Source organism: Pan paniscus, chromosome 14 (assembly GCF_029289425.2).
Source record: "Pan paniscus chromosome 14, NHGRI_mPanPan1-v2.0_pri, whole genome shotgun sequence".
NCBI classification, from domain to species: domain Eukaryota; kingdom Metazoa; phylum Chordata; class Mammalia; order Primates; family Hominidae; genus Pan; species Pan paniscus.
This window is the reverse complement of record NC_073263.2, coordinates 37,082,656-37,108,262: the sequence shown is the minus strand read 5'-3', so window position 1 is coordinate 37,108,262 and position 25,607 is coordinate 37,082,656. Positions and strand designations below refer to the sequence as shown.

The following is a 25,607-nucleotide window of genomic DNA, read 5'->3' as shown; positions in this document are numbered from 1 at the left end:
TTTTTATTTTATGCTTTCTTACCAATATTCATTTAATATTTCTCTTCATAGACACACCTGTTGGAAATGATCAACTGCTGGAAATACTTAATAAATTAATCAAATACATCCAAATTAAGGTACTAAAAGTTACTTGATTTATTTCTTTTTTTTTTTTTTTTTTTTTTTTGAGATGGAGTCTCGCTTTGTCGCCCAGGCTGTAGTGCAGTGGCATGATCTCAGCTCACTGCAAGCTCTGCCTCCCATGTTCACTCCATTCTCCTGCCTCAGCCTCCCGAGTAGCTGGGACTACAGGCGCCCACCACCACGCCCAGCTAATTTTTTTTGTACTTTTAGGAGAGACGGGGTTTCACTGTGTTCGCCAGGATGGTCTCGATCTCCTGACCTCGTGATCCACCCGCCTCGGCCTCCTAAAGTGCCAGGATTACAGGCGTGAACCACCGCGCCTAGCCTAAAAGTTACTTAATTTATTTCTAATATGTAGAACACGTATTACAGGTTTAACATAACAGGCTAGAAATGTACGCATTAATAAGTAAGTATGTACTGGGCTTGGATTACTCTTTGTTGTTTATGTACCACTGACCCACCTGTAAAGAAATGGCATAATTTCTTCATGGTTTTGTTCAACAAATATCTATTAAAAGCTACTCAGGACCAAGTATTGTGTAAAGTGTTATGAAAAATATGTATTTAAATTGGACATGTCTTTATTCAAAAAGTTTACAGTCCAATTTAGAAAAATAAAATGGTACATAAATGACTAAAATCTTTGTACCATTCAATACTTTCACTGCAGAATATAAAGGAAAGAACATTCACTTATAAAAAATTGTCACTCATCACAGATTAAAGGGAACGGAATATTTTTCTTCTTTTTCAATGTAGGGTAAAAGTAGCAGGAAACATAAAATTGTGTTTCATAAATATATTTAACTTTGGATTAATTATTATATAATTTTTAAATCTCTGAGTAATGAATCCAATGATTTTTATGCCCTCTGACCTGATAGCATTGAATTGGAAGATGATTTATATGAGGACTTCACTTCTATTAAGTGTAATAATAGCTTCACTATTTTTACTTTAATAAGAATTAAAGTGGTGCCATGGTTTTGTTAACACAACTATCACCTTTCATGTTACTAAATATAAACATTTATTTTCAGTTTGTTCGTGGTAGCACCTTCAAAGAAATCCCCGTGACTGTCTATAGTAAGTATATAATAAATATTGGCCACCTGGGTGGCAAGGTATGAAAAAAGAAAACAACACATTTCTTTGTATTTACAGAGATTATTGATAATCTGGTATTTAGAATTCCAAACTATGGCCAATCTCATTTCACTTGAAAAAAGGATTGAGGTCTCAGATAACCTTCAACTCCAATGAACTTCTTCCACACTCATTGGAAAAACAGAAATGATATGACATGAGAAAGACAGCAAAATATAATATTAGCATGGCAAAGAGCCAGGAAAAAAAAAAGATATATAAAGGGAAGAGATGGCGAAAAGACCCTCTAGAAATATCTAAAAATTCTGATGTGTGGACACAGAAATGACCTTAGCCAAGACTTGTTGTTCACGCCACCCTCAAGCCCTGAGCTATCTAAGGGCAGGCTGAGAAGCACGTGTTGAAGAATACCAATGTTTATAAGGTGGCAGTTCAAAAACTCTCCCATCCAAAATTGGACAAAGGAACAAAAAAATCTGCCACGTGACAAATTTAAAGTTTCCAAATTCCAGAGTTCTTTGATCTCTGACACAACCAGATTATCAAAATTAAACCTCTACTACTTAACAATGATAAAGGGTACTTCATTCTCATAAGTGTAGCTAGTAGTATATCTTTTCCATCATGGCTTTTTCTCTGTTTATATTTTCTCTCTTTCTTTATTTCACTGTAGCTTTCAAGCAGAAATTCTTTTCATTTTGTTTTGGCTCTGTAATTAAACACTCAACGTGTATCAGTAGCTAAAACATTACTTCGATACCCACATTTATTCTGGCTAGAAAATCATTCCATTTTATACCATGAGCATCCAGTTATTTAATTAAGAAAATTTCCCTTAAGATTTATACTAGATATGGAAAAGGAGTAAAGCCAATGTAAGGAGCAAAACAAAATGTCTGCTGCTGTTGTTGATTTCAATTATGCAATAATAACATGCAATTCCAGGATCAGGCCAGCTCAGCACTGTATTAAAGATTTAATTGGAATAGTTATGATTCATCATGGGAATACAATCTTGTAAAAAATATGTTTTCTGAAAATTAAGCAATCCTTATGGGCTCTATTCATCAGACATGTTATGTCATCTTTCTTCATCAAAGGTATAAATATATACATATGCATATATATATATACACATTCCCACTACATTTCTTTAGCTTCCCTTCTTTATCCATCTTAGTTTCACTACTTTCTATATATGTGAATGCAATATCTTGATTACAATGAGCAAAAATATAATTATTTTCTCCTACTAAATTACATCCTCACTCACAGAGCATAAGCTACATTTTATTAAGACACACATGTTCAATGGTCCTTCCCTACCTACCCAGAGGCCTTGAAACAGCTCTAACATTTACATTCCAATGTAAGATGTTTCTTTTACTCCTCCTTAGATGGTATGCTGTTATTAAGAAGTATTTTAAAGTAGAAGTAAAGATAAATTAAACCAAATTTTCTATTTTTATATTTCGTTGTTGACTTGTTTCTAAAATTCCTATAATTTTTTGCTGCATATTATCCTCATCCCCAAAATAACATCCATTTTAAAGTGTATAGTTGAGGGGAAGGATGCTGTTTTTGGTATAAGTTGTCAAATATGGAACATTTGACCTGGAGAGGGCTAAAATCAATATTTAATCCTCAGAGCTTCACCTGTCAAAACTATTTAAGTCTGCAGAAAATCAAGATTGAAATGAAAACTACCAACCAGCTGAACATCCAAAACGTCAAATTCCTTAACATGATGTAAAAAATGTAAGCTAAAAGGAATTAGTCCATTTTGATAGCAGCAATAGAGAGCCCTGTGTATTCGTATTCGACTTTCATGGAAAGGTTCTTCTGTGGCAAGACCACCTGTGGAACTAGTACCTAAACACACAGATTTGTTTTATTTTAGAGCTTCACAATTTGAGATCTCAAAATACAAAACCTAATAAGGCTGAAACACAGGGTCTGTGAAGGCTAAGAACCCACATTAATTCAAAAAGTTGACACAGCTAAACATCTTACAAGCATGAGGTGAGAACTGCAGAAACCGAAGCTGTGCTAACATCTCACCTCTGCCGCTTTGATGTGATCTGGATGCACAGTTAGCTTCAGTGTGGCCCGTTATCTAATAGAACCATCTTTCAAGGCTTTTCATTAGAAATGACAAAAAGCCAGTTGCTCTGGCTGTGTGGCTTCAGAGGCACATTTCCAGTTAATCAGTACAACCAAAGTCAACCAAATAGTTGACTGGTATTTAATTTATTTTAATTTACTTTTATTATAGATCCAGGGGAGTACACATGTAGGTTTGATAGATGGATACATTGAGTAATGCTGGGGTTTGGGCTTCTAGTGAACCCATCACCCAAACAGCAAACATAGTACCTAGTTCAAAGACTATTATCTTACTTAGGTAGACAACACACGTTTAAAATATATACCTTTAAATTTAAAAAAAAAAAGGATAGTGATAACAAAGCTGAAAATTAAAGACATTTTAGCCTATAACTTAAATACTGATCATATCATGTTTGTTGAATAGAGCTCATGTCTGGCTGGCTGAAATTTATTCTTACTTTTAAGTATTCTGAACTATGTTTCATTTTTTCCTTTCTATGTCACTGTTATCAGATGCATGAAAAACATTTTAAAAGCCTTTTTCTTTCATTTTTTCTTTTAATTGAGAAAGAATCCAGCAATGCAATTTAAGATATTATGAATTGCATGACATTAATCATATTTGTCCTCTGTTGCAATGCAGCCAGTATTTTCAAGAAGTACAAAAGAAGGTAAAGCGCTTTAGTGGTACAATTAAAAATTACAGATTTCTAGATATAATTCCTCACTTTGTGAGTATATATTTCACTAGATCAAATTCAAGTCACTAGACTTCAGAGTTCAACACCTGGACATGAGAAGATATTATATTACGTACCATAAATATTTCCTGTATCTGACTGCCTGAACATATTACCACATCCTGTACCTTAGTATCCTACAGAGACAAAAAAGAAAAGGAGAAAAAAAAAATCCTTTGTTCAGGTTTTTATGTAAATATCTTTCACGTTCCACTTTCTATACTTTCAGCAACTAAAATTATAACCAAAGTTGTGGAACCAAAAATTAAAGTGATTGAAAGCAGTCTTCAGCCTATTATCAAAACTGAAGGTAAAAATCAATGTTATACATGGTTCCTTTTATTGTAAAAACATCTGTAAAAATACTGATCTCTATGAATGTATCTACATTCTTTTAAAAACTAACATGTTAAATGTTATATAACCAATATTATACCAATGGCATGCTCATGTAATTGCAGAATGCGGAGTGCAAATTATTTAGCAAAGTAGATGATGCATTCCTAATACTTTCAGTACATTTGCTTGTACTTGATTTAATTTGAATCTAATTGGCATTGCATTAACTTAGTATACAGATACTCACTAAACAAAGACATGAGTTTCTTTTTACTTTAGTCAGACTCCTACAGGCTGTATACTCTTTATGTTGCTTTGTTTGCAATCTCCCACATGTTCTTTTTTATAACAATGCAAGAAGCTCTTCCAAAAAAAAAAGTATAGGCATTTTTCACTGTGTAACATAAGATAGCATAGAAGCTATGTTTACTGAAAGCTTTTAAAATTACAACCATGCATGAGATATTTTTTAATTAGACCATCAGAATTATAAAACAAAATGAGTAGTTTATGCAGTGAATTGATTTTTAAAATACTTAATTCCAGTCCTGAACATATTCTTACATACAGATGTATATATTATATATGAGATATATATAATACAGACACACACACACACATTCTCTCCTGATGTTTCAGACTAGAACATTAAATAAGCAGTTACTTTTCTCTCTACTCCTACTATGTATGTTAGCCAACTTCAACATCTTTGATGTTACTTTCATTTCATGTATTTTAATTATGTCCAAGGATCACAATTTAAATTTTTTAAAATTTCCAAGTATAAGCATCTTAATGTAGCAACTTACCCAGAGAAAAGAACTACTTATCTCCTTTGTGCTATAAGAAAGCTAGAAACAGTCTTCCAAAAAGAGAATAGATTATATCTTTGATGGAATCTTTGGGAAACTGTAATTGTAATTATGTTTGGTTTTGCTATTTCTTTTGGTGGTTTGAGAAGGTAACTTCTTGAATACTTTTATCTATATTTTTTAAAGTAAGCCATTAATTTAAATTTATACACTGAAAATACATAGGTAAAAACTTATTTCCTAGCTAATTAGTTATCTATATTAGTATTTATTCTTGAGACTTAAAATTGAGTTATTCTTTGAAATCTATCCTTGTTTTTTCTTGAAAAAAATACTATAATTATAATTATTTAATCGACTTTCTATAGTGATGAAGACAATTCAGTATTTTAAGAAGAAATTAAATCAGAAAGTTTTGTTGAAAAAATGTTCCTTGATCATTGTAATAAAACATGACACGATGATCTTTGATAATACAATTGATTTTAAAATCAAATCTTGTCCTGTTTTTAAAAATCAGATTCCCTAAAATTTTGCACTATAATTGTGCACAGCTTCTTTACCTGAAATTATTTACATGTGCCAATGTTCTTATTTTCAAAGATTCTTCTCCTTTGAAACTTCTTTATTCAACTTATTTATCTCCTCAATCTTTGTCAGTAGGATTCTATCCTACTAATCTTTATTCAGTTAAGATCATACTGGAGGGTCATCTCTACATGGCTTCTTCTTATAAAGGGAACATGGATGAAAAATGGAGTTGTGTCACCTACTCATTGATAACTTGAGTTCAGAAATTACACTCCTGTGTAGCATAATGAAGGAAACAAATATTTATCTTAGTAGTAATTTACAATGGTCCAGCTTCCAAGATTGCTACTGGCATTTCCTTCTTACTGTTTGAACAATTACAGATTTATTGATGACTTTTAAATTCTTACTAAATAAATTAAACTCCAGGACACAATTTTAAGGTGTCTCTTATAAAAGATACATAACAGCATTTTGGAATTAAGAATAAATCAGCTAAAATTCAATTCAACAAATAGTTATTGAGCAGCTATTGTGCTGGGTACTTTCTGAGGTGTTGGGAGTAAATAGGAAAACAATTTTGAGAAAATCTCTTCTTTTATAGAGCTTAACTATAAAGGATGTTTCCAAAATTTCAGTTTGGCTTTTCTAAAGACATATTGATTTAGATATTTTATTAACGCATTTTTGGTTCTTAAATTCCTTAGGCGTCCTTTCTTTTGAAGTTACCGCACCTTAAAAACCTGGCTTTATGTTTTGTGCTCAATATCCCTTGGCCTTATATACCAAATATTATGGCATGAAATACTTATGGTTTCAAAAAACTTTACTTTTATTTTCATTATTTTGGAGTGTTCTAGGCTGGTTTTGTTTTGGTAATCATGTACATTGACAATTTCTGAACAAGCAAAAAAACAATGCTCTCAAAGATAAGCAAGCAACAGCTGCATTCCACTATTGAAGGCTATTACAGTATGAGTTAAATGTACTGAACTTATTTTTCTTACTCCTCTGTGAAACAGTCTTAATTAACTAATGTAGTAAGCAGCTTTCTAACCTTCAAAATGATTTTCTGTGGTAGCAAAATCATTTTGCAAGTCAAATGCAACACTAGTTTATCTTTTGCATTTGAAGGACTGTTTAACTATTAATTGGTTAATTTTGTATCATTCCCATACAGAAGGTAAGTACTCAAATTATTTTCCTCATAAAACCTGACATTCAGCATCTTAAAGGTAGGTATACATTTGGTACTTTCTTATGTTCACTCCTATACCCACTAGATCAAAAATATAAGGTACTGAGTGATTTTAAAACTTAAATGAAAAATTTTAATAAGGAAAAAGTAATAGACAATATCAGTATGATAAAGTGGGATCTACACCAGTTATCAGAGAAACACAAATGTGTACATACTGCATGATCTGCAAAGTGTAGCTACATATAATATTTTGCATAATCATACTTTATAACTACGAATAAACAGATGGATTTATCCATCTGTTTAAAAGCTAAAGCAGATGAAAGTAATTTTAGTAGCACACAAACAGACTAAATCATTTGTTCTCATAACTCTTGTCTAATTTGAAGACAATGGGAAATATTTAAAAGTGATTTCATAGAGCCTGAAACCACTTTGACATTTGAGTTGAGTCACACCGAATGTTGAAATAAATGTCCTATTCCGGTAAATTTAAAGGACTGTTTTAACATGATAATTTGTCTCCTAAAATAATGTCCCAGGACCCACACTAACAAAAGTCAAAATTGAAGGTGAACCTGAATTCAGACTGATTAAAGAAGGTGAAACAATAACTGAAGTGATCCATGGAGGTGCGTTCCTTATGTTACCTGGGGCCGACTACCTTCGCTGTGATTATTTTGAAATAGTGTTGGTTTAGAAATATTGAACATCTGATATTTTCTCTTTGTTCTTATTTTATAAAAATTGTGGGAATTATTTCCTCAGCTATGAGTTCTTATTAGCTGGTCAGAAATAAAACATAGTTAGCTTTTAATGGATCTAGTTGGAATTAATTTATCTATTAAGTCACCGGGCCCAACAAAATGTCATGATTTTTGCACATACAAGTGAGGATTGTGGAATAAAATTGTAACACTAATGTCAGTATAAAAGGAAATATTAGAAACAGTAGGAAAAAATGACCATTGTATAAGTCTCTGTCTAATAAGCCACTCCACTACTAGGATTTATGATAAGGCTCCCATTCCAATGATATAGAACTCCCTGGATTCTCACTAAGTATTTATTCCACATCCAGAAAACAAGTATGAAATGGAGAGTTAGGATGTCAAATGGCCCTCTCTCTCAACCAAGATTCAGGACATAGCTATTACCTTTTAGATCCCTATTGATATGATTTTTTGGGGATATGTTCTAAAAATGTTTATGATTGAATCTTAAATGGTAATATTTGTAGAAATTAGTTAATCATTACAATGTCTAGCTTATGGATGTATAGTCACAATATGAGGGTAAATCAAATGCATTTGTATTCCCCTGCTTTTAGAGCCAATTATTAAAAAATACACCAAAATCATTGATGGAGTGCCTGTGGAAATAACTGAAAAAGAGACACGAGAAGAACGAATCATTACAGGTAGCCATTAATTCCATACATGGATCTATGCCTAGATTATAAAGATCAAATTATAGTTAATCCCCAAATATAAGAATCATTAAAGAAACAAGTCATTTTCATAGTGATTACTAAAGTTACTTCATATTTTGGCAGATATAATATTATTCTAAATATGTAATCTATGTTTTACTCTGAATTGAAAATTTGTAGACAAATCTAAAAGCATTTGTTTTTATTACATGTATGCATACATACATATAATATGATATACCATTGATACGCTATTCCATTTTCACTTTTCTGTTTGTTAATGAGTTAGAGGACCCTAGAAGAAAAGCCATTTCCTCATTTGAGCTTCCATTAATCTTAAGGTCTGTACATCTACATGCCAAAATAGAAGCAAGTTTATACAAAGCAATTGATCAATATTTTCAGTAAACCTCATATCAGACTTCCAAATTAGCGTCCAGTTGGTCCAAATTAGCCTAAAATTCGCCTAAAATTCTTAATTCAGCTATTCTTTAAGTATTTGTTTAAACAATTAGTGAGCAAGTATGGCTTGTGCCACCCATTTATGGAAATAAAGTTTTATCGGAACACAGTCTTTCCCATCCATTTATATAATACCTAAGGCTGCTTTCACACTGAAGTATCAGAGTTGAACAATGGCAACACAGACTACATGGCCCACAAGTGTAAAATACTTACTCTCTGTCACTTCGCAGAAGAAGTTTGCCTACTTCTGTTTTAGACCTTTTTCATTGTCCTTCTCATAGGTCCTGAAATAAAATACACTAGGATTTCTACTGGAGGTGGAGAAACAGAAGAAACTCTGAAGAAATTGTTCCAAGAAGGTCAGCATTTCTAGGAAAATAAGAATGTGACTTTACCTAAGCTATCCATATACAAGTCTAAAATACTGTGTGAGGCATTCTACATGTTTTCTACTCTATCTCAATCTATTGTTCATTTCCATACCAACAAGAAAAAAGCACAAGAATAAGGAATTAAGCATAAATGGCAGTCATATTTTTTATACAGTATTTTGTTCAACAACTTTATAAGAATATTAGTATGTCAGAAAACAGCACTAAAAGTTGTGAAAGAATCGAGTGTTGGGCTGGAATTCATTATTGGGCAGATGCCATTATTTATGACATAAAGTCTGCTGTCTTTATTTTGTTATATAAACCAATTTCTGCTATAAACATGTATCCTCTCAGAGGTCACCAAGGTCACCAAATTCATTGAAGGTGGTGATGATCATTTATTTGAAGATGAAGAAATTAAAAGACTGCTTCAGGGAGGTTAGTAAAAGGACAACAACTAACCCCCTTAACAGGTTATAGTGACTGAGTTCAACTTTTTAAAGACTGAGCAAGCAGATTTTTTCTTTTAATTAGGTTAAAAAAAAAAAAAGACAACATCTGCTGTTGTCTTAATAGATGGATTGGTTCAATGGTAGTTAATAGTTATGAAGAAATGATTACTAGTTTAAACAGTCTTTAAAAAGTTATATGGTATAAAGTTTGGGGAGCAATGAATATTTTTTTTGCTTTGATTCAGATAATTTTAAGGGCCTTTTAAGTATGCGAAAGGGAAATAATTGTTAAATTGCTAGCTGTTAAACAAGCCCAAATTTGACATACTTTTTATATTTAAAAAATTATATTCACTGCCCCCATAAGAGCAATCAAGGCATGTCTTTAAATTCTATACATAGATATAGCCAAAAATAGTGCATTTAGTAACATTCTTTTCCAAAACTATATTCTTGGGAATGAATATCTGTTTCTTCTAACAGTTTGAGTGATAATCTATACCTGTAGATATAAGTTATTTTGCATATAAAATTAATCTTAATCTTTTATGGAATGTTCTCTGTCTGTGGCATTAAATGAACCTTAAGAACAAAAAAAAAGAATTCAAAATCTTACACGAACCCTACATAGTAATTATTCAAAGATGTTGTTTATATAGATACATAATTTGTATCATTGGCATTTGAATAAATAAATTTCTACTTCATTTTTTAACAAGGAAAGAATTAAGCTGAAAAATTATTTTTTGTGAAACATGTATTTAAATTCTTCAGAAAAACCAAATAGGCACTTTGAAATATACTATTAATTGAGAAACATAACTGAAGTTTGATGTTTATCCAAAACACAGTCCAGATGGCTTTTCAGCTTATACTTTTTAAAACTGTATCACTATGTCCAAGAAAATGTAAATTATCTTGGGACTTTCTATATTTTTAGCAATTATTATTTCTATATTCTGTAGTTTAATAAATGTAAAATCTCTTAAATAGTATTTAGAAACTTGTCAGTGATAGTTTAAAAATTTTTAATTCAACCAATGATTGAATTTTCCCTCAATAGAAATATATATGTCTGAAAAATACAAGTTTCCTCCCAGAATTCTAAGAGTACATAGCACAACAGAGCCATAACGGAACCAAAGATTCCTGTAGGATCTAACAAAGAATTCACTATCTACCCCTAAATGCTCAACTGTCTGCTAGGAAAAAAATCTAAGGATTTGAGGGAAGAGACAAACACATTATGAAGATTAAATTGAATTCTTTTTTTTTTTCTTTCAGTCCTTGCCATAGTAAGCAGCTTTGTAGAATGGTAGTGCTTTTTAGGGAATCAATAAATTCGTAGCTGCATCAGTTTATATTGCTTTAATTCATTTAGGCTTAAATTTCAGGTAAGTATATTTTCTTCCCCTTTGATAAGCCCCTGTTATTGAGGCCACTATGAAAAATCCAGTTAAATACTAAAGAATTGCTTCAGCCAAGAAAACATGTAACTGCTACAAGTTAAGTATATGACATTCAATTTTTAGTTAATGAACTCCTTTCTTAGCTCTTGTCTCTGATCATCCCAGAAGTTTATTCCTTTTGTTCCCAGTGTATGATCTCTCTACATATCTGTAAGGCATCGGTTTCCACAATGCCATGTCAACTATTATAGCATTGTGAAAAAACAAAAAAATAAAAAGTTTTTATCAAACCATTTCTCCAAGGTTTTGCTTTTTGTAGGAAAGACACTATATGCGGTAGAATTACTAGTACCAGCATTAATTGGACATGCTTGTTTTCTTTTTTCCAGCTATCTAAAACCATCAGGTCATTACTGAGTCACAAGTATCCCCTTGTCTAGATCCTAAAAGGCATTGATAAAAGAAGCTAGTAAAGATTACACTATGTAAGACTTTTTTTTTTCCAAGGTCTGGCCAATTAATACATATCTGAACCATGCTCTTCAACTCAATAACTTCTACCTAAAACTGAATTTTCTATCTAAACAGTTCATATTGTATACATTGTGGTACATGTAGTACATTTTTTGTACTTTTGCTAATTTGAGTATATTTCTCAATCATTTAAGTCATGACTATTAACATGGCTAACTGGTACTTTGAGTACTGATGTTGTGATTTGTCACTGATACACTTCCGAGACCTTAACTGAAAAAATTTCTCATTACATGCATAAAATTTTTGGGCTTACCTTAGAATTATGCATTCTGAAACGACTCAAGCAATTAAAGGAGAATAACAGACTATGTCGAAAGGAACAACAACAAAAAGTCATTTTTGAAGGTTTTCGCAAATCTGCCAATATAAGAGGTTAAGATTTGTAACCTCTATAGAGAATAGTAGATCGAGTTGTAGGTCTGCATTCAGTCTGAGCCCCAACTCAATCCCAAATTAGTTGACTCTTTTCTTGCTTGTTTCCTTCATCTGAAAGTGAGGATAGTAGTGATACCTACAGTCTAAATAAGTTAATATATGACAAGCTCTTAGAACAATGTTCAGCACAAAGTAAGCTGTCATCAAATGTTACTGTCAATCATCAATTGACATTAACATGGTCAATTAAGTAATGTTTCTCACCCAACTTTAAATTTCCATAGTCATAACCATGGAAACATACAAAAAACAAACGTGCAAATAAAATGTCAAAATAATTGAGCTGAGTACTTTGCATGCTTTAGGAAATAAGATGTAGGGTGCTTCTTTGTGCCAATATATTCAAGTAATTGGTTTATCTTCCCATGTTTTGCTGCTCTAAACATGATCTAATATAACTCTCATTCATGTTGACATAGCAGAGAGCTGCTAGGAGTAAACCTGTTTTCTACACATTAATCAAGCTGTTCTTTCAAAGTGTTTGTTTGACACATTGAACGTTTTTTATTCTGGAATATTATCACAGCAAAACCTCATTAATTGGATGCTATCAAAATTATGAAAGGAAATCTGAGTGAGCACACTTGTTTTGAAAAGAAATTGGTAAATACTTCTATGATGCAGTTTTAAGTTATACAATTAACTGCTATTTGGAATTTAATAAGTCCACTATAAGCAATGTGCCTGCGCACCAATTAAAGGTTGGATCTGTCTCTTCTTGACAATTTTTTAGAAGCCATTATTTCGTTACCAAATAAACCTGAAGTTAAGAAATATTTATATTTACATCTATTTATATCTATTGGAGAATATTTCATAATTCAGACTTGGTTGTTTTACACAGACTTCTCCCCATTATCCAACATAGTGAGATTTTTCTATAGTTCTATATTTTACTCTAGTATTAATGTGGTTTTATAAATGATTATATGCCTTATATTCTGGGGGGAAACAAATGTGAAAATGTGCTAAGTAGACAGAAACAGAATATATAAGTTTTTTTGAATGTTATTTCTTTTCTAAAAAATTTGCTTGGTGTCATATAGCCAAAACTAATCATGGTGACAGTTTCATTGCTTACTTTTTATATGATTTCAGCGAATTGAAAACATGTATATAATAGAAAAAATTGAACTTCATGCTGAGTATAGATGATACATATAAAAGAAGTCAAAATTTGGAGAAAAAATTTTAAAAGATAAGTAGAAAAATGAAGTAACTGTAGAAACCATACTTACTCTTTGATCTCAAATGCCCAAAAACTGAATGAAAATGTGAATTTAGGCCGACCAGGTAGTCTTGTCAATAGACTAAAAGAAAAACAGGAAAATTGAGAAATATGTTACAACTATAACAACACAAAACAGCATAGTTTTGAAACACTTGCAGTTCTTAAATATAAAAGCTTTTATTAGTTAATTTTTTAAAAGGATCTCATAGGATTGACACTGAATCAGGTTGGGAGGTGGAATAAGGGTGATGGCATATTCTTTCTGAATTACTTATTATAACATTTCTGGAATCATTAGGTCAGTGCTACTTTGTTGTCGTCAACGTACAATAAAGGAATCACAAATTGATCTTAGTGATAATTTTACAGAGGCATACAATGCACATAGGTATGACGGCAAAAATGGGTGGCTAACTCTGGGAAGATACTTGTGTTAAACTTTATATGACATTTAATAACCCTTCATCATAAGGCAATGTTTTTTACAAAAAGGTTGAAAAAATCATGTAAGTCATTTACTCTGCAAAAATGGCACATTAGGTGGGGCTCCAAAATCCATAATGAAACAATGTGTTTTGCAACTAAGAAACATTCAGTATGATATATGGAAAACACTGTCTGTCTACTTGTCCTTTACGAAAAAATGTAAAACTCTGAGGATCATAAAATTTAACTACTAAAAATAATCTTCGTGTTTAAGTGATACTTATTTAAGACTTTACACTGTTCTGTTTAACCATGGTCTCCTGTCTGATTTTAGCCATAATTGCAAAGTATTTCTAACTACAACAATTTAATTTTAGACACACCCGTGAGGAAGTTGCAAGCCAACAAAAAAGTTCAAGGTAAGTGTATTGGCTATAGTAATGTGTGTATATGGCCTCTTTTGTTACATGAAGAGAAATCAAACAATAGGAAAGATTTTAAAGTATTTTATTGAAACTTGTTATCGATCAGAGAGAAAAGCTAGCCAGTTTTGATGAAAACAATTTTGATAACAATCAGAAAATAAATTTCTCATGTTCTATACTATCAGAATCTAATAACAAATATTAAGGGAAAGGTCAACATACTCATGTAAACTGCTAGGCATATTGAACCCTTGAGATAGACTCAAGTGTATATTCTCCATACATATATATATATATAATATATATATATGTAATGTTTTGTATATACAAGTATACATATAATTTTGTGTATATAAGAGTTAAGTCAAAAATAAATTGTTGAATATCAGAGATAAACAAATGTAGATTGCAGGTGGACCTGAATCCTTAAAAATGTTATTATGTGAGACAATGCTACAGTTTGAGACATAAGTAAATAAGAAATGTATATATGCAAAAAACCATTAATATAGCTATTTACAAAATGTTCATTTAAATATGTAGATTATATATGTATATATCACATGTGCATTACAATTTATTTCATAATTACACTATGTGCATTTGCTAATTCCTCCACTTAAGTTATCTTACATTCCAATACATTGAGAGAGCAAGAATTTCCCTTGTGGAAGCTAGAGTAAATTGCAAGTTTGGAATTGCAAGTTTGGAATTTCTGGGTTAATTAGATACTAGTAGTGAAAAGAAGACACAAGGCTTATCAATGCACTATAGGAACATCTTACTTTAAACCAATCCAATATACAGACCTTTGAAAGTAAAAGATCAACTGCACAGATATTTTTTAACTAAAGAATGTATCAGTAAATCTATGTAAATATCCAAATTGACACAAATTTTCTAAAGAGTTAAAATTATTAAATTTCAAATTATTATTTTATATACTTTTGATCAAAATATAATATTTGCTTCACCATAAGTTGAAGATATTAAGAAAACATAATCTAAGGTTTATTACAAAAAATAATGGCCTCTGATACATATACAGAGAATAATATATTCTTAAATTTTAAAATTTCCTAACATTTACAGTCTATACATTCTCCTTTCTTTCTAATTAGGATCTAGAAGACGATTAAGGGAAGGTCGTTCTCAGTGAAAATCCAAAAACCAGACAAAAATGTTTATACAACCCTAAGTCAATAACCTGACCTTAGAAAATTGTGAGAGCCAAGTTGACTTCAGGAACTGAAACATCAGCACAAAGAAGCAATCATCAAATAATTCTGAACACAAATTTAATATTTTTTTTTTCTGAATGAGACACATGAGGGAAATTGTGGAGTTAGCCTCCTGTGGTAAAGGAATTGAAGAAAATATAACACCTTACACACTTTTTCATCTTGACATTAAAAGTTCTGGCTAACTTTGGAATCCATTAGAGAAAAATCCTTGTCACCAGATTCATTACAATTCAAATCGAAGAGTTGTGAACTGTTATCCCATTGAAAAGACCGAGCCTTGTATGTATGTTATGGATACATAAAATGCATGCAAGCCATTATCTCTCCATGGGAAGCTAAGTTATAAAAATAGGTGCTTGGTGTACAAAACTTTTTACATCAAAAGGCTTTGCACATTTCTATATGAGTGGGTTTACTGGTAAATTATGTTATTTTTTACAACTAATTTTGTACTCTCAGAATGTTTGTCATATGCTTCTTGCAATGCATATTTTTTTATCTCAAACGTTTCAATAAAATCATTTTTCAGATATAAAGAGAATTACTTCAAATTGAGTAATTCAGAAAAACTCAAGATTTAAGTTAAAAAGTGGTTTGGACTTGGGAACAGGACTTTATACCTCTTTTACTGTAACAAGTACTCATTAAAGGAAATTGAATGAAATTAGTGTTTCTTGAGTTTTTCTCTTTTTAACTTTTAAGCTCAGGGGTGTGCAGGCATGTGCAGGACGTGCAGGTTTGTTATATAGGTGAACATGTGTCATGGGGGTTTTTGTACAGATTAAGTTATATAAAGAATCATTAGACGGCTGGGTGCAGTGGCTCACACCTGTAATCCCAGCGTTTTGGGAGGCTGAGGCAGGAGGATCATGAGGTCAGGAGATGGAGACCATCCTGGCTAACATGGTGAAACCCCGTCTCTACTAAAAATACAAAAAATTAGCTGGGCGTGGTGGCGGTCACCTGTAGTCCCAGCTACTCAGGAGGCTGAGGCAGGAGAATGGTGTGAACCTGGGAGGCAGAGCTTGCAGTGAGCCGAGATTGCACCACTGCACTCTAGCCTGGGCAACAGAGCCAGACACTGTCTCAAAAAAAAAAAAAAGAATCATTAGATAATGAAGCAATCATTAAACATCAGCTGAATACTGAATATAACTCTAGGACTGTGCTAAGCTGTGAGGATTTGAAGGATGAATCAGGCACATTTACTGTCCTCCAAAGGTAAGGAGACATGTAACCAATTAACCTCAATACACCATGGGCTATAATAGTATCATAAATGGCACTACACAAGCATGGATGCATCAATTCATTATTCCTGGGCTAGGCATGGGGGAGCCACAGAGATGTCCTTAACTTATTTGATGTAACAGAGTCCATTGCATGCCAAAGAAGAAGAAGAAATTTTTTTGCTGGGAATGATGAAAAGATTGACTTGATCAACTCAGACCTCAACAGGTGTCATTCTAACTTAGACTGACTGACATAAGAACCTTCTGGAAGCAAAATCCATACTGATGAGAAACTGAATGGTGAGGGTGAAATAGAATTATACCATGCATTATAGGGCACTCACTGGGAGACTGTAAAACCTAGGAAGGCCAAACTGAAGATAACAGGCTTAGCCATAAATGCCCATCTGAGATCAGAGAAAATCGGGCTCAGCACAAAGGACCTAGAAAGGGGCTTGGATAACTGAAAGGTTCTTGTTTGATTAGTGATTAGGGTGAGGAAGTTAGGTATAAAATTCTGAGAGTGCCATTTACTAAAGAAGTGCTGGATAGCTTTGGTTTTTGAGAATGCCTTCTCATCTGGGAGAGTAGAGAGATTTATTTCTACCATTTAGAAAATACCCTACTAACTCTGTGCCAGTGGAGAGAATCTCAGCTGGAAAGGGTGTGGCTGTGATCTTCCCAAGATGATTCAGAAGAGGTGGTTACATAAGGTGGTACTGGTAGAATAGACTAAAATATCATCAGCATTGATGGCATGTCCCTATATTAGTAAATCTACTGAAACAGAAGCAAAAGCCTTTATGGGTGTAGCCGCAAGGCATGCCACTCCCAAAGCGACTGCTCTACAAGCTGCAACTCAGCCTCTGCCTCTTTGGTTAATTGCCATGGGGTAAAACTTTCCACTGATAATGAGAAACAGGATTTTTCTGATTAACAGAAGGCACAGAGAAAGCAAATCGAGGCTTATCCTTCTCATACAACAATATAGCAAAAAAGCAATCCTTAAACCTTCAATTTGCACTGTATAGGTGGGTCCGCTAGATGCTATGGGTTGTGATACATAAATCTCTCTCCTAGTTGTACTTCCAAATCCCCGACCTCCTCATTTCTCCTTATGTAGAGAAGGGTGCAATTTACAGGGAATAAGCAACAGTTGCACAATGTATTCTCCTGGTTCAAAACCCAAAGATCTTGTGACATTACCACTACCTGAATTTCTCCTTCATAATCCAAATCAACAACTCCTAGGCCTGTAAGTTAAGACAGCTTTTGCCCAAAATTAATCCCATGTATCCTGTTGGCAAAGGTCCCCAAATACCAGTGTGAATCTTGGTGGGTTTGTCTCCTCCAACTAATGCAACCCATTCTCTGGCTGGGAGATCTAATCCTGTGCTTCTAGGTATTCCTGGGGAAAGGGAATCAATGGGCCTCCGGAAACCCACCCCTGAAATGGAGTTGTGGCCTGGACGTGGACTGCCCTCATTGTTTGAAGTATCCGAGTCCAGGCCCCCTTCTCGTTTCCCAATAGGAGGGTGCCATTTTGATGAAATTTTGAGTGGCATTGATTAGCCCAATGATTTCTTTTATTGCAATGAGAGCAAAGTCATTGCAAACTCATTATTGCAATGAGAGCAAAGTCCTGGCATTTTTTCTGTTGAGAAGAGTGTTATAAGATCCCTTCTGCCCAGAGGTCTGACGGCATTCTCTTTTGAAACGTCCAATTTTTCTACACTTATAACGCTTTCCCACTTTATGGCTTAACCTTTGGCTTCTTTTAGATCTGTCAGCTACCAAATTAGCCATTGCCTGAGTCAACACCGTAGAGCGATGAAGCTCAGCTCCCACATCTTGACAAGCTGTGAGAAAACCTCCCAAGTCCTCTGCACATCTCACAGGAGCCAGTGCATGTTTACAATCCATGAAAGCCAAAGCTAAAGTTAGCCTTTCTGTAGCCACAAAAGAAGATGGTACAAGCCTCTCCTGTTCACCACTTTCTATAGGTGCTGTAAGTGGGGCAAAAAAAATTCTCTCAAGCCCTGAAATAATGACAGAAAGATGGTACATACCAAACTCCAAACAAAAAAGCGAAAAGAAATAACCAAATTCTTCCCCATATTATCCTGATTCAAAAACTTCCCATTCTTTGCACCTGTAGGGCACTAACCAGTACCTTTTTAGAGCACTGACCTTACGTTGCTGCTGACAGACTTGTAACGGGGTTTCTTATTCATCTGGTTGGTTTTAGATTTTTCTGTTCCAGCAGACCTTCCTCGTTCAAGTCCCTATAGGACCTTATCTGTCCCTATCTTTCCCTGTCTGTCCCTGCAAGTTTCTGCTAGTCTTTGCTAATCTCTGCCAGTCTTTTACTAGTCTTTATCCCTATCTATCCCTGTCTGTCCCTATGGCCCCTGTTAGTACCTGCAAGTCTCTGTCTTTCCCTGCCTATCTCTATTTGTCTCTATTTATTTCTATTTTATCTCTATTTATGTCTATTTATCCCTACTTATCTCTATTTGTCCCTGCAGGCCTTTTCAGGTATCTGTTTGTCCCTGATTGTCCCTGTTCAGGTGCCACTTGTGGCAGACCATCATGGTTACTACTTGAGACCATTACTACAACAGTTACCACTGTTACTACTTGAGACCGTTCATTACAACAGTTACTACTTGAGACTGTCATTACAAGACTGAACAAAGGGATGAACGTAGAAATAAAAACTTAAGACAAAAGTAACTATTTTAAAGGAAGGGGCCAGGGAAAGAAGAAGAGGGCTCCCTGCTTCCAGTGAGCAAAGGCAGCTGCAGCCCCCCTGAGCTTCCACAGCCCTTTGTATTTATTGGGTAGAATGAGCAGGGAGGAGGAGGTAACGATTGGTCAGCTGCTTAATTGATCACAGGTTCCTATTTTACTAACAGGCTTCAGATGTGCCTAATCACAAGAAACACTGCGCTTGGGGCGTGACTGCCCTCAGCATTCCTTCTGAGCGGCAGACAGACACAGTTTGTCAGTTTGCCAACATTCTGCATTTATGAGAACAGTTTGCTGTTTGCTCATATAGCCCCCAGTGGTATACTGAGTTGATCATGACCCTCCATCTTTTGGCCTCCAACACCTCCCCTGTGATTTGTTTTTAACTTTTATTTTGGATTTGAGGGTACATGTAAAGGTTGGTTATACAGATAAACTCATGTCACGGGGCTTTGTTGTAAAAATTATTTCATCACCCACGTATTAAACCTAGTACCCAATAGATACTTTTTCTGCTGCTCTGTCTCCCATCCTCCCACTTAAAGTGGATCCCAGTGTCTGTTGTTCCCTTCTTTGCATCCATGAGTTCTCATCATTTAGCTCCCACTTATGAGCGAGAACATGTGGTATTTGGTTTTCTGTTCCTGTGTTAGTTTGCTAAGGATAATAGCTTCCAGCTCCATCCATGGTCCCGCAAAATACATGCTCTTATTCTTTTTTATGGCTGCATAATATTCCATGGTGTATATGTACCACATTTTCTTTATCCAATCTATCTTTGATAGATATTTAGGCTTATTCCATGTCTTTGCTATAGTGAATAGTGCTGCAATGAACATTCACATACACATATGTGTCTTTACAGTAGAATGATTTATATTCCTCTGGTTATATACTCAGTAATGAGAATGTTGGGTCAAATGGTAGTTCTGTTTTTAGTTCTTTGAGGAATCACCATACTGCTTTCCACAATGGCTGAACTAATATACATTTCTACCAACAGTGTATCAGTGTTCCCTTTTCTCCACAACCTCTCCAGCATCTGTTATTGTTTGACTTTTTTATAGTAGCCATTCTGACTGGTGTGAGATGGTATATCATTGTGGTTTTGATTTGTATTTCTCTAATGATCATTGCTATTGAGCTGTTTTTATATACTTGTTGGCCACCTGTATGTTTTCTTTTGAAAAGTACCTGTTCACATACTTTGCCCACTTTTTTATGGGATTGTTTTTCTCTTGTAAATTTGCTTAAGTTCCTTATAGATGCTAAATATTAGACCTTTGTCAGATGAATAGTTTGCAAGTATTTTCTCCCATTCTGTAAGTTGTCTGTTTACTCTGTTGATAGTTTCTTTTGCTATGCAGCTCTTGATTTTAATCTTTGCCCATTCCTATGTCCAGGATGGTATCAGTGGGTTGTCTTCCAGGGTTTTTATAGTTTCTGGGTTTGTTTGTTTTTCTGTTTTGTTTGTTTTGTTTTGTTTTGTTTTGTTTTTGACAGAGTCTCACTCTGTCACCCAGGCTGGAGTACAGTGGTGCAATCTCGGCTCACCGTAAGCTCCGCCTCCCAGGTTCACACCATTCTCCTGCCTCAGGCTCCTGAGTAGCTGGGACTACAGGTGCCCACCACCACACTTGGCTAATTTTTTGTATTTTTAGCAGAGACAGGGTTTCACCGTGTTAGCCAGTATGGTCTAGATCTCCTACATTTAAGTCTTTAATGCATCTTAAGTTGATGTTTGTATATGGTATAAGGAAAGGGTCCAGCTTCAGTCTTCTGCTAGCCAGTTATCCCAGCACCACTTACTGAATACAGAGTCTTTTCCCCATTACCTGTTTTTGTCCCACAACCAACATCATACTGAATGGGCAAAAGCTGGAAGCATTTCCCTTGAGAACTGGCACAAGAAAAGGATGCCTTCTCTCACCACTCCTTTTCAAAATAGTATTGAGTTCTAGCCAGAGCAATCAGACAAGAGAAAGAAATAAAGGACATCCAAATAGAAAGAAAGGAAGTCAAACTATCCCTGTTAGCAGATGAAATGATTTTATATCTAGAAAACACCATAGTCTCAGTCCAAAAGCTCCTTCAGCTTATAATTTCAGCAAAGTTTCAAGATACAAAATTAACATACAAAAATCAGGAGCATTCCTATACAGCAACAATAGCCAAGCTGAGAGCCAAGTCAAGAAGGTAATCCCATTAATGATTGACAGAAAAAGAATAAAATAATTAGGAATACAGCTAACCAGAAAGTTGAAAGATCTTACAATAAGAATTACAAAACACTGCTCAAAAAAATCAGAGATGACACAAACAAATAGAAAAAAACATCCCATGCTCATGGATAGAAGGAAACAATGGCTCACACCTGTAATCCCAGCATTCTGGGAGGCCAAGGCAGGCAGATCACCTGAGGTCGGGAGTATGAGACCAGCCTGACCAACATGGAGAAACCCTGTCTCTACTAAAAACACAAAATTAGGCTGACATCTAATTTTGGGATTACAGTGGCTCACACCTGTAATCCCAGCACTTTGGGAGGCCAAGGCGGGTGGATCACAAGGTCAGGAGATCGAGACCATCCTAACACAGTGAAACCCTGTCTCTACTAAAAATACAAAAAATTAACCGGGCATGGTGGTGGGCACCTGTAGTCCCAGCTACTCGGAAGGCTGAGGCAGGAGAATGGCATGAACCCAGGAGGCAGAGCTTGCAGTGAGCCAAGATCATGCCACTGCACTGCAGCCTGGGTGACAGAGCGAGACTCCATCTCAAAAAAAAAAAAAAAAATTAGCCAGGCATGGTGGCGCATGCCTGTAATCCCAGCTACTTGGGAGGCTGAGGCAGGAGAATTTCTTGAACCCAGGAGGTGGAGGGTGTGGTGAGCCAAGATCATGCCATTGCACTCAAGCCTAGGTAACAGAGTGAGACTCCTTATTTAAAAAAAAAAAAAAAAAAAAAAAAGGGCTTGCTGCCCAAAGCAATTTGCAGATTCAATACTATTTCTATTAAACTCCCAATGGCATGCTTCACTGAACCAGAAAAAAAACTATTTTAAAATTTATATGAAACCAAAAGAGAGCCTGAATAGCCAAGGCCATCCTAAGCAAAATAAATAAATAAATAAATAATTTTTTAAAAAACCAATGCTGGGAGAACCACATTACTAACATCAAACTATACTAGAGGGTTACGATAACCAAAACAACATAGTACTGATACAGAAACAGGCACATAGATCAATGGAACAGAATAAGGAGTTCAGAAATAAGATCACACACCTATGACCATCTGATCTTCACCAAAGCCCCTGTGATTCTTATAAACACTAAAGTTTTTGTTTCATTGTCTGTTTGAATAGCTATTTTAAAGTATAATTACATTACAATGAATTGAAAATATTTGTGTGCAATTTGATAAGTTTGGGCATACTATACACCTGTGAAAACCATCACTACACTCAGGCTTGTAAATATATTCATCATCACCAAAAGTTTGTTTATGCCCTTTTTAATTTCTACCTTCCTACCTCTTCGTGCCCCAGCTCCAGGCAACCACAGATCTACCTTCTATCACTAGAGATAATTACATTTTCCAACTTCTATACAAATTGAATCACACAGTATGCATAGTTTATTTTTTGTCTGATTCTACTTTCTCTTGAGTTAACATGTAATAGTGGAATGACTGGATCATATAAAATGTATATCACAAACATTTTTGGAAACTACCAGGTGATACTCCAAAGTAATTCTACTATTTTGCATTCCCACCAGAAATATGTTAGAGTTCCAATTCCTTTTACCAACACTTAACATGGTCAGTCTTTCTAATTTAACTATTCTAATAGGTATGTAATAGAATCTCATTGTGGTTTTAATTTGCATTTCACTGATGCATGTTTTCCATGTGCTTATTTGATATTTGTGTATCTTTTATTTGTATTAATTTATTGTACAAGTGCAATTTTGTGATATGCATAGATTGCATAGGAGTCAAGTTAGGGCTTTTAGGGCATTCATCACCCCAATAACACACATTGTATCCATTAAGTAATTTCTCATCATCCTCTCCCCATCTTCACCCTTCCAAGTGTCCATTATCTATCATTACACTCTCCATGTCCATGTGTACAAATTATTTAGCTCCCACATGAATGAGAACACCAATATTTGCCTTTATGCATCTGACTTGTTTCACTTAAGATAATGGCCTTCAGTTTCATCCATGTTTCTGCAAAAGACATGATTTCATTTTTGTGGAATAAATAGTATTCCATTGAGTAGAAGTATTGCCTTTTCTTTATCCAATCATCTGTGGATGGACACTCAGTTGATTCCATATCTTTGATATTGTTGATAGGGTTGCAATAAACATACAAGTGCAGGTACCTTTTTAATATATTGATTTATTTTCCTTTGGGTAAATACACCATAGAGGGATGGCTGGATTGAATGATAACTTTATTTTTAGTTCTTTGAGAAATTTCCATATCATTTCCCATAGAGGTTGTAATAATTAACATTCCTGTCAATAGTGTATTAGAGTCTTCTTTCCTCTGCATCTTTAGTGATCTGTTCAAATATTTTGCCAAATATTAATTAGATTCATTTTTTAAAATTAGTATTATTGAATTTTGAGTTTCTTCTACATTTTGAATACAAATTTTTTATCAGATATGTAAGGTGAAATGTTTTCTCCAAGCATGTGAACTTTCTTTTCATTCTCTTAACAGTATTTTCAAAACACTGAAGTCAAATTTATCTCTTTTTTTTTCATGGGTTGTGTTTTTCGTGTCATTAAAGAAATACTATGTTCACTGAAAGTCACAAAAATGTTCTAATACACTTTCTCTTATAAGATTTATTAGTTTTTTCTACATTAAGTGTAATGTTAAAAAAAAGTGTTCATGGTTAAAGGAATGGTTCTTTTTTTTTCTATAGGTTACCAGTTATTCCAATTCCATTTTCTGAAAAAACGATTCTTTCTCTACTGATTTGCCTTTGCATATTTATAAAAAGGGCCACATTTTTTAGGTCTATTTCTGTTACTTTATTTCTATTCTTTCTTTTTGTTCAATTCATCTATTTGTGTTTCTTATTGCAAATACCACACTGACTTGATTACTGTACGTTTAAAATAAGTCATAAAATCAAAAAGGGTAAATCCCCAATTTCATTCATCCTTTTCAAAGTTGTTTTGGCTATTTTAAGTTATTTGCATTTCCATGGAATTTTTACATCAGCTTGGCAATTTTCTATTTAAAAAAATAAAAATATCTGCTGGATTAGTAATTGGGACTGTGTTGAATCTACAGATCAATTTGGCGTTAATTGAAATCTTTATAATATTTAGTCTCCAAACCATGAACAAAACATATCTGTTAGTTTACTTAGGGTCTTCCTTATTTTCTCACCAATGCTTTATCATTCTAAGTTTACAGGTCTTCCACATCTTTAAATACTTAGGGAGAACTTGACAAAAGATGTGGAAGACCTGTAAACTTAAAATGATAAAGCATTGGTGAGAAAATATTATAAAGATTTCAATTTTTGATGGAATTATAAATGGCATTGTTTTTATTAAATTTCTGATTGTTTACTTTCTGTATTTTCATCTTGTATTCTGTAACCTTGTTAAATTCAAGGTTTAATTCTAGTATGAAATTAATTCTAGTATTTTTAAGATTATACAGTATTTTATACATAGATAATTATGCTGTTTGCAAATAAAGATAATTTTACCTCTGTCTCTGTGATCTGGATGCTGTTTATATTTTCCTTTCTTATCTCACAGGTTGATGTTGAATAGTGGAACAATATCGAGTAGAAGTGGTAAGAGTAGACGTGTTTGATCTTTGTGATCTTAGAAAAAAGCATTCAGTCTTTCAACTTTAAGTCTGTTGTTTTCTTCCTTAAACATTTGGTAGAATTCACCAGTGAAGTTATCTAGGCCTGCAGTTGTCTTTGAGGGAAGGTTTCTAAATACAAATTCTCTTTATTTAATAAATAAAGGGTTATGCTGATTACCTATTTTTTCTTGAGTGATATTTCGTAGTTTGTGTCTTTCAAGGAATGAAACTTGTCTATTTCACACAATTGTCAAATTTATTGTATTGTTCAAAATATTCCGTTATAATCCTTCAAATATCTTAGTGATGTTACCTCTCTCATTCCTGAAACTGGTAATTTGTGTCCTCTCTTATTTCCCTAACCAATCT

General features: G+C 33.9%; 1 protein-coding gene across 8 annotated transcripts in view; it reads left to right on the top strand.

Moving 5' to 3' along the window:
• The window catches only part of POSTN (periostin), a 37,736-nt gene extending 21,674 nt beyond the window's left edge, over positions 1 to 16,062 (top strand). The window contains exons 15-23 of one of the 8 annotated variants that reach the window (XM_003806919.6): positions 52 to 119; positions 1,170 to 1,215; positions 4,315 to 4,395; positions 7,511 to 7,600; positions 8,299 to 8,388; positions 9,147 to 9,224; positions 9,594 to 9,677; positions 14,107 to 14,148; positions 15,276 to 16,062. In XM_003806919.6, the coding sequence (XP_003806967.4) occupies positions 52 to 119; positions 1,170 to 1,215; positions 4,315 to 4,395; positions 7,511 to 7,600; positions 8,299 to 8,388; positions 9,147 to 9,224; positions 9,594 to 9,677; positions 14,107 to 14,148; positions 15,276 to 15,313 (617 nt within the window). In that variant the 3' untranslated portion in view covers positions 15,314 to 16,062. The remainder of the gene's footprint in view (positions 1 to 51; positions 120 to 1,169; positions 1,216 to 4,314; positions 4,396 to 7,510; positions 7,601 to 8,298; positions 8,389 to 9,146; positions 9,225 to 9,593; positions 9,678 to 14,106; positions 14,149 to 15,275) is intronic. The other 7 variants (XM_003806918.5, XM_008958921.5, XM_003806921.6 and 4 more) reach the window with 7 other exon arrangements.
• The last annotated feature ends 9,545 nt before the right edge of the window (positions 16,063 to 25,607 follow it).